Below are 13615 nucleotides of genomic sequence, written 5' to 3'. Positions count from 1 at the left end.
TCACTTATGCAAAAGATTTGGCATAATTCCAGATTCATTAATAAGTAGCAGGCCATGCCAATTCTCTTTCTAACATATCCTCCAAAATTTACTTCTTTATCTATGGAATGTATTTAATCAACCAACCATCACAGTGTCTTTTTTCTTTTCGTAGCATCATTATAAAAGGGATCAGAATTATTTAATTTTAATCTAATGCCAATTATTTTCCAAGTTAATATAAAGTAGAATTCAAAGTACACTGGAAATTAGAAGCTGTTTACTGAATCACAAGATAATCTTACGAAGTGCTAAAATTTTTATAAATATAATTAATTAAGCTCCTGTATCTATATTTTGATTTTACTTTAATTTTTAATACTACATATTTTATAAAATGTATTATTACGAAGAGGAACCAGGTACAATAAAAGCAATAACGATTGTAAAATAAAAGGCACAACTGAAGGGATCCAAATTTAACATAAATTTACTTACTAAGCTAAAATATACCTTCAAGGACGGCTAACGAACCTACTTAAAAAAACAACTATAGTTTTTAGCCCTAGCCTATCAACCAGCTAAATCTATACAAAGTCTGTGCTTTATTGACAAAGATTTCTGGCTACTGACATTTCTTACACTTTTTTCAAATAATTCTGCAGCAATCCATTAAGATAGTTTGCAAACAATAAAATATTTAACCTAAAATATTTAGGCTATGCATCTTAAAGTTTACATTTGCATAGACAGAAAGCAGCTAATCTTATTGATTTTTCCAAAAGTTCAGAAGCTTTGGTAGTTGGTCACCAGATAGGCATCACATCAGGGAACCACACTCTTCCCAGGTATTTTGAGACTTCAGTATGAATGTCATCGAGGCTATAATTGTCATCAGGGATCAGAACTTCCTCCATGATACAGAGCTGGTTTAGTCTTCTCCCACAGAGTCTGACAAACTCAACAAATGCACTGCAGCTAACTTCACACTCACTGAGGCCCAAAGCTGTTAAATTTTTACAGTGTTCAGCAATACAGATAAGTTCATTATCAAGAGGCTGAAGACCATTAGCACACACCACTAACTCAATTAGTCGTGGACAATTAAGACCTATCTGTCCTAGAATAGCTTTGCTTACTGAACGACCAAAATAAAGGTGAGTAACTGGGGTTTCTTCTTTGAAGAATGCCTCAAATTCTTCTTCATATAAAAAGAAGTACATAACAACATTAACTGCAGGAGAGTGTTTAATAAGTGCATCCCAACTGTGCTTTTTAATAGGATGAAATTCAATCTGTCCAGGGTTTTCACTTACAACATCAATTCGAAGATGTTCAAGGTTAACATGAGTCTCACTTGAAAGTGCCAGAAGAAGTTCATCACTTAGAATGTAATAATTCAGTGCCAGTTCTTTAAGGCCTTGACAACGGTCAGCTACACAAAGGATTCCTGTGGAAAATGGGAGAAAAATTCTTAAGAAAAATAATCATATTTATTATACTAATATAATGCGTGGTAAATTTAAATTTGATAGTATTTACTATTTGCTACAACGGATACCTAACGATTTCTGAGATGGCTGCCAAGAGATAGGATTAGATAAGTAATACAAAGTGTATATTTATGTGTTTGAATATATATATGTAACTAAAATATTCTCAGGAAAAGCAATTTAAACTATATCCAACTTGCACATTGACTTATTTTGAATAAAATTAATGAATTAGGTTTCATAAGTCTGTAGTTTTCAATAAGAAATTATACTGTTATCATTACTATGATTAAAAAAATCACTTTATCTTTAAAAAATATAAGCTACCATCAGATGAAACATGAGGACAGCTATTCATTTTTAGGAGTCTTAGAGTATCACTATTATTGGCAACAAGAATCTTCAATGAAGGATCATCCACTGGTGTGTCTTCAATTTTGATTGATGATAATGATTTTGAGTTGACAAACACAACCGTAAGTGCTGAGACAAAATGAGCCTGGCAGGACATAAGGAAAAAATTATGAAAACATTTAAAAGTCCACAGCTTCAAATCAAATAATTCATTAAAGCTATGTCAACAAATGCAAACAATAACATAGTAAAATCACCGTATTACTGTTTTTCACAGTACCATTAACTAGCAGAAGAAATTTTTATTAAAATGAAGTGTAGTTTTATACTTTTATAATTAGTTAATGGAATGGTGAGAAAATTTCATAGAACAGGATTTGCTGTTATTATTCTCAACCTTAAGGATGTGGTATTCAATATTAAAAAGATACAATTAAATTTGTTTCCTAGAATAGGGGTCATCAGATTATGGACCACCAAATTCAGCCCATGGTCTGTCTATATGATTCATGATTTAAGAATAATTTTTACATTTTTAAAGGACTGGAAAAAATAGTCATATTGTGCAATGTGAAAACTACATGAAACTCAGATTTCAGTGTCCGTAAATAAAGTATGACTGGCACACAGTCCTGCCCCTTCATTATGCACTGCATGTGTTGGTCTTACACTGTAACACTCGAGTTGAGTATTTGAGGCAGGGCTATATGGCCCTCAGAACCTGAAATGTTTATTCTTTGGATCTTTTCAACTCCTGCCCTAGAAGAAATAGAAATATTATGTTTTATACACTTCTATATTTCCAGACCTAAAATAGCATGTGACATATAATAGATGGTCAATAAATACTCGTTAAGAGAATGAATGGTGAGATAGATGACATAATCTTCACTGACATGCTTTGCCAAGCAAATTATCTAAACAGAGTAAATCCAAATCTTTAAACGACTTGAAGATTTACAAACTAAAGTTTATTTATAGTTTGAGCTCGAAATGAGAACAATTCTGCAAGATTTCAGAAGCACTATTTTCTGGTAAAGATAGGAAGTCTGCAACTCAAATCTAGGCATGATCACTTTTCCTTTTTAAAATCAATTTTCAACATTAATAGAACCTACCATAGTAGGTTCCATTGTTCCATTAGATTGACCAAACTGGTTAAAAATGCAAATTTATTTATAAGAAAACATTGATTATAAATTGATTCACAAAAGTTTTTAAAGCGTGTGGGGTTAGGCCTCTACTTAATTTTATGGTGTTAAAATTATTAAATATAAATACTCCACTTTTTCTTTAAGAAATATAAAGTTCATTTTCTCCCTTTAATTAACTTCCAATTAGCTACTTTAGTCTTAAAGGCTATTTAAACATTAGAGTCCATATATTACTACAAACGACAGTGTATTTTTTTAGCACTTTTTATGCTTAGTAAAATGCTGCAATTTTATCTTATTTTTCTTTAGTTTGCAAGCAAAAGACACCCAAGTCTCAGAGAGACCCTCAACAAGAAACAGCCACAAAACTCACTTTATACTGAATTCTTGGTGCCTGCTCCAGTGACTGCATCAGCTGACCTAGAGGCTGACCCTAGAGGCTGCTGTGCAACATTAGCCACAGCTTTTAGAATCTAAGCAGCATCTCAGACTAATCTGAAACATAGCTCAGAAACAAGGAAATACCTATGCAGAACCAGTAAGTTTTCATCTGATTATTTCTACTATCTTATTGTCCTAATCCCAAATTCCCATCTTTTCAGGGTATCTGAATAGGGTTTCCTGTGTATCTTTCAGAAGTAGGATGAGTCTGTCTTTAGGGAAAGAATCGGTTTTGCCTAGTTTGGCAACATTTAATAATTTTAGTATATATCACACAAAAAATACAGTATCCTCACCTTTGACACATTCATAAAACTCGGTTTGGCTGTTGAAATCAGTCCCAAGGTCTGGATAGAACAATTTACCAGCTGAGAAAGTATATCACAGGCAGCTTCTGCTGACTCAGTACTACTATCAACCTATAAAAACAATTTTTAAATCTGAATTTCATAAATATCAAAGTTACTGGAAATATAATTATTTAATAAAATTCAATTGCACAATTTTATTTATTCCTTTAATCAATACAGATGAATATTTCTTTATACAAAATGTCTCAGACTATAAAATAAGAAACAGAAGCGATGACAAATTAAGTTGCCAACTATTTCATGCTTTCAAATCTTTTATCATTACCTGAATTTCAGTAATAACATCCAGATGAAGAAAACTGAAGTTTAAGTTAGTCAGTTATAGTTCAAGATCTATACTTCAATCTACTCAGTAACTAGAGAAAAACTGGAAAATTTTTGAGATAAAAATTCTGCAAAACTCAGAGTACCTCCAGATAAGGATCTAGATATACAAATGGTTGTTAACAGGTAGAAGAAAAGATGGCAGATTAGAAGAAGGGTGATTTTCCAGTTGCTCCATGGTTCTGGATTTAAGCAGCGGGAGTACTGCTTCTCATCGAGGTGAGTGACAAAGGGGATTCACTGAAATTCAATATGAGACAGTAAGAGAATCATAGAAACACAGAATTCAGGTACTTTGAACAAAGGACAAGACAAATCACTTTGGAGCCAGGCCAGTGGCACCAGTTCACCACTGAGGGAGACAAGACACAGGCAGAGAGACAGAGAGAGAAACACGGTAAACATATTAGGTGTAGGAGAACCAGTAGAATGGAGACGTGGTCTGAACTTAGCTGAACCACAGCTGCACAGTGAACTGGCATTTGAAAGGTATTGCATGCTTCTGGGCTGGCGAGTGGAGAGCTGAGGCAGGGAGTCATCCTAAAGCAGGCAAGCTGGAGAGCTCAGGTGACCATGACAAATACTGACATGCTGCTGTGGGGCCTAGAGTACACCTGGCAGGGCACAACTGAAATGGACACAGAGAGGATTGTGCCCATGGTGATTCAGGCTGGGGATACTGGGAGAGTGTGGCTCACTTTCCCTCTGGGCCTGGAAGTTCACAGGACCAGCTGGGGAGAGTCCAGAAGCTAGAGACACAGGTACAATTACATGGTCTGATCCAGGAAGAACCCCTTTTCAAGAGCTGTGGAGGGTTAGTTACCCTGCCCTATGAGTGGAGTTCTTGGGAGGCCCTTGAGGTCCAGATGCCCAGCAGAGATCAGCATCTGTCCAGCCCCAGGGCACGGGGATCCAATTGATCTGGGGCAGGTACCACCTGACAAAGTTCCAGAGGTATGGTCAGAGCTAATCCCCAAACCCCAACACTGGAAATTCCCATTTAGAATTGTGTATCAGCTCTGTCCTGACTTTTTAATTTTGCTTTGATTTTTTAATTTTTTTGCTTGTTTTTCCTTTGCTTTTGTTTCTTGTTCCCTCCCTCCTTTCTTCTCTCTCTAAAAGTCAATTTCTCTTGCTCATATTTTGCTTCTTTTAGTTATTCTTTACTCCTTCTTTTTAGCTGTCACTTGCTACCCCTTGCCTGCTTTCCCTGTTCACTTTTTGAATGTTTTAAACTTTCTATTGCCTTCATACTCATTTTCTTTTCTCTTAATAAACTGCAACTTACCATCTTTTAGAACTTGTTCATATTTAGTATATGCAATTCCTGCCCTGACCATTTACATCATTGCAGGTATTAATACTATGGATAGCCATTTAGCACCTGCTGTTTACTTTCATGCTAGGTCTAATTTGTGGCTATTTATTGTTAACTGCTGACCCTATTTCTTCTCTTTTTGTGGTAATTATTGTTGTAGATGTCATAGTAGGCAACAGACATTTATTTTAATGCTGTATAACATCTCCTGCTTTTTTTGTTTCCTGCATCTCTGAGAGGGGTTGGGAAGTGACTGAGACATGACTGAGTTCAGGGGGTAGAGATTCTGCGGCTGAACTACACCCACAATCCAGCCAAGCGACAGTACACCTTGCTTCACATATAAGCTAATCCTACTCAGGATTCAATAATACTTTAACACATGGAAGAGGAAAGACAACAACCCACAATCAACAACCAGGTCCCAAGCAGGAATACACACACTATAAGACATGCGCTCCTACTGCAAAAACAGACGTTTCTAAATAACCACTCAGAGGAATCTACAGTGTTACAGCAGCTCTTCAAAAGTGACTTAAATCAGCAGTTTGGTAGAGGCAAAGTGAGAGGCACTGGAAGTTGAAATTAACAATTAACACTTGCAATACACTGAGTCTATGTAATGAGGTTAAGATATACCAACAACCCAGGACTTACTCCAAAAGAGGTAACTACCCGCTAAAGGACCCTCTCATAACAGAGAAGAATGAATTCATCTTAACAGATGTGCAAGTCTAAGATCTCTTAAAAATGTGAGGAAACAGGTTCACAAGGCTCATTCCAAAATTTATAATCTCCCAACAAAGGAATCCACAGATACCGATGTGGATAAACAAAGAAAGATTATAAAAATTGATTATTAAAATGATTAATGAACTAAAAGAAGATCTAAGGAATGAATTTAGAGAGTAAATGCAATAGTAGAAAATCCATTTCAATAAAGAGAAAAAGATTCTAAAATAAAATCAAACAGAACTCCTGGAAACAAAAAATATAATAAATCCACTGAACTTCAGTCCTCAGAGACAGAGTATGTGAACTTGAATACTTAGTATGCAGTAAGAAAAAAAAAAAGAACATAATCAGAATATATAAGAACTGGGGCTAGGACTATAGCTTACTTAGCATGTGTGAGGCACTGGATTTGATTCTTAGCACCACATAAAAATAAATAAATAAAATAAAGGCATGCTGTCCATCTACAACTATAAAATAAAAATTAAAAAAAAAGAATATATAAGAACTCTAGGATGGCCAGGTTTGGTGGTGCATGCCTGTAATCCCAGTGGCTCGGGGAGGCTGAGGCAGGAAGATCATGAGTTAAAGTCAGCCTCAGCAATTTAATGAGGCTCTAAGCAACTCAGCGAGACCCTGTCTCTAATAAAATACAAAATAGGGCTGGGGATGTGGCTCAGTGGTTAAGCATCCCTGGGTTCAATCCCTGGTACCAAAAAAAAAAAGAACTCCAGGACAAACTTAAGAGTCACTGAGATTGGGAAGATAGAATAGAGATATAGACTAATGGTATTAAGAACATTTTCAGTGAAATTATAACAGAAAATTCTCAAAATCTTAGGAATGAGATAGACAACCACATATAAGAGGCAAATAGATCCTCAAATAGATATATTTAAAAAACCCTCCAAGGCACATCAAAAACAAAATGCCTAACAGAATAAGGATAAAACATTAAAAGTCACAGGAGGAAAATGTCAAGTCACTCATGTAGAGTTAAGCCAATAAGGCTCACTTCTGACTTCTTAGCTCATACTCTAAAATCCAGGAGCACTTGGAATGAGGTAATCTAAGCTCAGAAAACAATTACTAATCAATATTGTTATATCCAGGAAAGCTATCATTCAGAATTTAAGAATAAAAACTTTTCACAATAAGGATAAGTTAAAATAATTCATAACAACTAAGACAACATTATAGAAATTATTTAAATACTACACTCAGAAGAACTCAAAAACAAATTCCACAGTCATCAAATGGATGAAGTTTGCTAGTAATTAAGCAAATGAAAATTAAGACCAAATTAAATATGTGAAACAAATGAAAGTGACAAGAAAATAATAAACATCTTTTCATAATAACTCTGAATGTAAATGGTCTCAACTATCCAATTGAAAGACACAGACTGGCAGAATGGATTAAAAAACAAGACATGAAAGTGATGTACAGATTGAATGCAATCCCCATCAAAGTACCAATGACATTCTTCACAGAATTAGAATAATCCAGCTGACAAATGGGCAAATGATCTAAACAGACATTTTTTAAAAGAGGAAATACAAATGGCCAACAAATATAGTAAAAATACATTCAACATCCTCAGCAATTAGGGAAATGCTAATGAAAACTACACTGAGATTTTATCTCAGTTCAAATAGAAGGGCAGACATCAAGAGTACAAAGAACAATAATTACTGATGAGGAGGTGGGAAAAAGGTATACTCTGTTGGAGGCAATGCAAATTAGTATGATCACTTTGAAAAGCAGGAAGGAGATTCCTCAAAGTACTAGGAATGGAACCACTCAGGTATCCCACTCCTTGGTATTTATCCAGAAGATCTACACACTATAGTGATACATGTACACCAATGTCTACATCAGCACATTTCACAATAACTAAGTTATGGAATTAGCCCAGGTACCTGTAAACAGATGGATTGATTAAAAAAAAAAAATGTGGTATAGAGACACAGTGGAGTTTTACTCTGCCATAAAAAAGAAGGAAATCATGCTATTTGTAGGTAAACGAACAGAACTGGAGAACATGTTGAGTGAAATATGCCACACTCAGAAAGTCAAGGTTCAAATGTTTTCTTTCATATGCAGAAGCAAGAGAGAGGATAAAAAAATGAATAAAAAAGGGGAGATAATCTCACAAAAATAGAAGAAAGACCAATAGAGTAGAAGGAGGAAACTGAGATGGAGAGAAGAAGGACAGACGTGGGGAAGTACCAAAGAACAAAATCTACCAATTATGCTATGTCCATGCCACGTATGAATATACCATAATGAATTCTGCATATCTCTATATAATTATAACACACTAACCAAAATACAATACTACTAATAGATGGGAGATCAGTGAAGTAGAGCAAGTTTTGGGGGGAGGGAAGAGTGGAGGGGAAGGGAAGGTACCTGGGAATGAGATTGATCAAATTATGTTATATGCATCTACAAATATGGCATAATGATTCCCACTATTATATGCAATTATAAATCACCAAAAACTGAAATATGCAGACAAAAAGTTGTTAAAACAAAATATAAGCCTGTTTTTCAATAGTGTTTATTTTTCTTACCTTAAAGCTGACATACTGAAGATCTACAGCATGCTTTTTAATGATCTGCTGAATGAGGTCAGGATGAGTAGACCTAAAATATGAAGTAGCTGATTGGTTCAGTTCAAATTCAAACTTCCTCCAAAGGTCAGGAATATGAAACACCTCATTCCATCTCCTACACACAGAAGATGCTCGGGCCCGATCTATTAAAGGAAGATACTGAAAAATCCGTAATACCACATGGTGAGGCAGACTCCCCCAGTCGAGAACAACAGTGGACACATGAGTCTGTTTTAGAGAAGAGCAGAACCCAAGTTTGGGCTGTTTCACTGCTGGTGAAGACTGGACAACTTTATTCACAACAGAAAAATTGTTCCTCTTCATTCTGTAAACATTAGAAAATGTTAAGTGTTTGATCTTTTTCACATTTCTATTAACTATTTGCACTTCAATTGTACAGAATCATATTATAAAAAAATGAAAACAAATAACAATTTTCATAATAATATTTCACTTTCAAGCATTGATAGGTGCTGCTTTGCCCTGGGGATAGAGATATATAAGTGTAAACTTATTCTCAAATATATGATCACATGGAGAAAACCAATGATAAATTAAATGACTGAAGGGGGGACAAGATGCAGTGGAAGAAAAAGAGAACGGCATTTGACTGAGTTTGCACGGGGGAGAAGTGGTTGGGGAAGCTTCAAAGAGAAAATGTGTAAGGAAGCAGCGTATATTCCAGGTTTTGTTTCTGTTTTTGTTTTTGTTTTTGGTCAATTACTATATCATATTACTCCTACAAAGGAGGAAGCAACACACTGCAATTTTGCTAAGAACTCCTGAGAGGTCTCAAAGACAGGAGAACATAATACTTGAAAGTATAAGTCTAGGTAAATCTCATCTATGCTACTCACTCAGTAATCTTGTCAGAGAAAATTACTCAAAGCATCTGAAAAACAGAGATTACATCCACACCCAGCTAATAAAATTGTTGTGAGGATTAAAGTGCTGCGGGTGGCAGCACATAGTAAGTGCTCAATAAAGGTTGCAGTCTGTATTGCTATATTAAATTGTCCAATGCATTTTTCTGAACTATTTTTACTTCTATGTCAAAGTACTATTCTAACAAAAAGTCAAATGCTCTGTAACATTTTCAGATGACAGCTGGAACACATGAACTCTAGGGAAGATGGATACAGCAGGGACAGAGTTTTCTTGTAAGCAATACATCTGATCCTCTTCAGTCAAAGATAAACAGCAAGGGAACAAGCATTCTTCACTCCCGCAAAAAAGAAATCATGGATCTCTAGGTATTAGCCAGCCTGGGTTGCAACTAACTTACACCAAATTTGAAGTTCAGATATATTCAAATACATATGGTCACCTTCTACATATACGTTATCTGAGAATCGTAAGTATTTCAAGTATACAATTATTTAAAAGGCAAAATAATTGTAAGGGAGGTTATGAATTTCATTTAAGTCTGGTTAACTATTTAATCATTCCTTTTACCCTTCAAAGTTCAATTTCATAATTGAAACATAACTTCAAATCTAATGAAATAGTCATTTAATGTGTACATATGTCTGTCTTGTGAGCCACTTTGTCTGATATGAAACATTTCTTAACCACAACATAGAGGTGAATACCAGAAGCAGGACTGACCTATAAAGTCACAGAACAAAGTGAAGTTATCTTTAGGATTTGGAAAACTGAAAAGAGAAAGAAAAATAGTTGCAAAGCTATATCCCAAGCATCATAAAAGCTACTACATATATTTTAGTTTGACTAAACTAGTTACATGCATAACTCTGAAACTATCCAGCAATTCAATGTAAAATACACAAAACTGCTGACTATCAATAGTTCAAAGTATATGCTATTAATCTACTCTTTAATGCTATTTAATTACAATAGTAATTAAAAGTAATTAGTAATTACAAAAGTAAGTAACGCAATGGAAGTTGGATTCTAAATTCAGATGCAGAGAATATTTATTAACATTTTGTTTGTAACATTTCATTTGACAAACTACAAAATATATAGTTAAAATTTCACTAAATTATTACCAAAGAAATGTTGCCCCTAATAAGAATCCTATCCCAGAAAATCAGTGAGGCCAAACATAAAACAAATACTTCACCCAAATGCCGGGTTAGAAAATCACCTTGTAGTTCTCTAAATAGGACTGTATTATATCTTAAATATAATTTATATAACATGGATGGCTAAAATTATTGGATAAAATCACTAAATTAGCCAGACATAGGACGCACACCTGTAATCCCAGTGGCTCAGGAGGCTGAGGCAGGAGGATCACAAGTTCAAAGCCAGCCTCAGCAACTTATCAAGGCACTTAGCAACTTGATGAGACCCTCCCTAAACAAAGGGCTGGGGATGTGGCTCAGTGGTTAAATTAATAGGTTAAACGCCCCTGGGTTCAATTTCTAGAACCAAAAAAAAAAAAACCCCAAAAAACAAAAAAACACTAAATTGCCCATTTACTGATTAGAAGATTCACAATAAAAAATTAAAAGATATTAATACCAATAATTTAGTAAAAGTAACATCTTAATTTTCATTTTCCTTGGTATATTAATTTCATCCCAAAATTATAAACTTCATAAAAATACTATATTATAGCTATATGCTTCAGTAAGATATATTTTAGAATGTAAGACAAATTGATCTTAATGCCTTGAAAGTCTTGATATAAAAATCCTAGCCTAAATATATGGAACCATTTAACAAAAGATCATTTCTTTTTCAAACTAAAGAAATGGATTATTTCTTTTTCCAGGTGTTCTTACCTAAAGAAGGCTTCCAAGTTACAGCTGACTCTGAACCAACAAAGCAAAGCTCCTGCTGTCCCAGAGCACTCACCAACATCCATTTGACTTCACTTCCTGTCTTGGCAAAATACCATAAAAACACATTCATCATAATATATAAGTCAAAATGAAATAACTTTGTTGCTTAGGTTATTTATATATCATTGTATACCTGGTAGAATTTTGTTAGGAAATTACTAATTCCAAAACAATTTTTTGACCATTGAAAAATGACCTGGTTAGTGGAAATATCACAATACTTGCCAGAAATTACACTTTAAGCTCTACTAAGGATATAGATCAAGCAGTCAAAGGGCTCTGATAATTCACATTTTAATATTAATATCTATGCAGAGATATTACAAAGAGTTTAAGGTAGTTTCTGACTATATTTGTTTATTGGTTATGTACATATTTTAATTCCAGTTTTTAGCATCATGTTACAATAATGAAATAGGCAGACATGTAACTTTTATGACTTTATCATTCCCATATAAATACATTTTGTCTGCTGTTAATGAAACATACGCCTCTGAATTTTTTTCAATTTTCATTTATATTGAAAGATGTGGCACTGATTCATTCATACTCTGAGATTGACCAATTTCAGGCAAATTGACGTGTCTGAGTTAGGATCAAAGTCTATCAAAATTGAAATTAAGAACAGGTCTCTACTAGGATAAAACCTATGGCTTTCGTATCAAGAGTAAATGATGTAAAGTAAAATAAACCACTGTATCCTACTTTTGTAAACCAAACTCAACTATGCAGAGGAGATAGATGAGGCAATCTATTGATGGGTTAAAGACTGGAAAATCTTTACTTTCTACTACCTTCCATTTCTCAATTTGTCTCTGAACTCTACTCCTAAAGTTCAGCTTGGAAAGACAGACAGGCAGAATGAACTTGGGCACAATATTCACAATCTGGTTCCCATTGCCATCAGTTGTACCATTAGCCAAACCACTCTTTACCAACAATAGCAAGGTGGCTCTCCCTCCTTTACACTCTCTTCAGAAGGGTGAAAGGTGTTATCAGGCACACTTACAGAGAAACACCACAAATATGAACAAGACAAGTTAAGTGACATGTGTGCCCTGGCACAGATAACACACCATTTTATTTAATGAAGAAACTTTTCTACTGACTTATAAATATGGCTAATTTCTGTGTCTGTAGATTCTTTTTAATTTTGTTTTAAATTTATGAATATGTAGTATGAGTGCCTTTTATGGGGTTCAGTGTAATATTTTAACATATATTAAACATGTGCCAATCAAGTCAGGTTAATCAGCATTTCTATTTCCTTATTATTTCTTTGAGTTTGGAGTCTTTGAGCTCCTCTCTCTAGTTCTTCTTAAAACGTAACATGTTATTGTGAACTAGAGTCACCCACTGTACAATGGAAGACCAGAACTTATTCCATCTATCTTACCTATTATCTAACCTTCCTTCCCCACCCCTCCTAGCCTTCAGCTACCACAAGGAGAGAATGTGGATAATACACAGTATTTGTCCTCCTTTGTCTGACTGTAGGCCATTCTTCAGCAGGGAGAACACTGAAGTAATCTAGCAAGTGTAAATAAATGGGGAATTGCTACCTAAGACTAATGATGCACAAGTACCTTTCTCAGATCAATTCATTGAAGTCTTCAGGACCAGATGAATTACTTCCCTGGTTGCAGAAGGAAGGGCAAGGGGCTGTTTTTGAGTCATTATCTGAAATTATGATGGCTGGTAGAAAACAAAACCAAAATATAAGACTTCATCAAATGATAAGCCACACTTTAAATGAGGGCTGGGGAGATAGCTCAGTTGGTAGGGTGCTTGCCTCACAAGCACAAGGCCCTGGGTTCAATCCCCAGCACTGCAAAAGATAAATAAATAAAAACAAAGGGAGAAATGAGTGAGGTGAACAATCATTTCAATATTTCTACAGTATAAAATGGGTTTATTAGTTTTTAGGAAACTATGATGACAATTCAGAACTTATTTAGTAGCTATGCTTAGCCACCTTAACTCACTCTTTTTTGATATGTTTACTAATTTGG

General features: G+C 34.7%; 1 protein-coding gene across 2 annotated transcripts; it reads right to left on the bottom strand.

Moving 5' to 3' along the window:
* Positions 1-402: 402 nt before the first annotated feature.
* Positions 403-13372, bottom strand: LOC306663060 (F-box/LRR-repeat protein 21). Of its 2 annotated transcripts, XM_079143404.1 has the most exons (6): positions 13190-13372; positions 11544-11639; positions 8749-9115; positions 3718-3840; positions 1800-1971; positions 403-1429 (listed from the first exon to the last, which is right to left on the bottom strand). In XM_079143404.1, exons 2-6 carry the CDS (start codon positions 11624-11626, stop codon positions 786-788), a joined length of 1389 nt encoding a protein of 462 aa, XP_078999530.1. In that variant the 5' UTR covers positions 11627-11639; positions 13190-13372; the 3' UTR covers positions 403-785. The 2 variants fall into 2 exon arrangements, with proteins under 2 accessions (XP_078999530.1, XP_078999531.1); XM_079143405.1 differs by lacking the exon at positions 13190-13372 and having other exon boundaries at positions 11544-11652.
* Positions 13373-13615: the final 243 nt, after the last annotated feature.

This window comes from Sciurus vulgaris, assembly GCF_902686455.1.
Source record: "Sciurus vulgaris genome assembly, chromosome: 6".
NCBI lineage: Eukaryota > Metazoa > Chordata > Mammalia > Rodentia > Sciuridae > Sciurus > Sciurus vulgaris.
The sequence above is the reverse complement of the archived record's forward strand: the minus strand, read 5'-3'. Positions and strand labels throughout refer to the sequence as shown.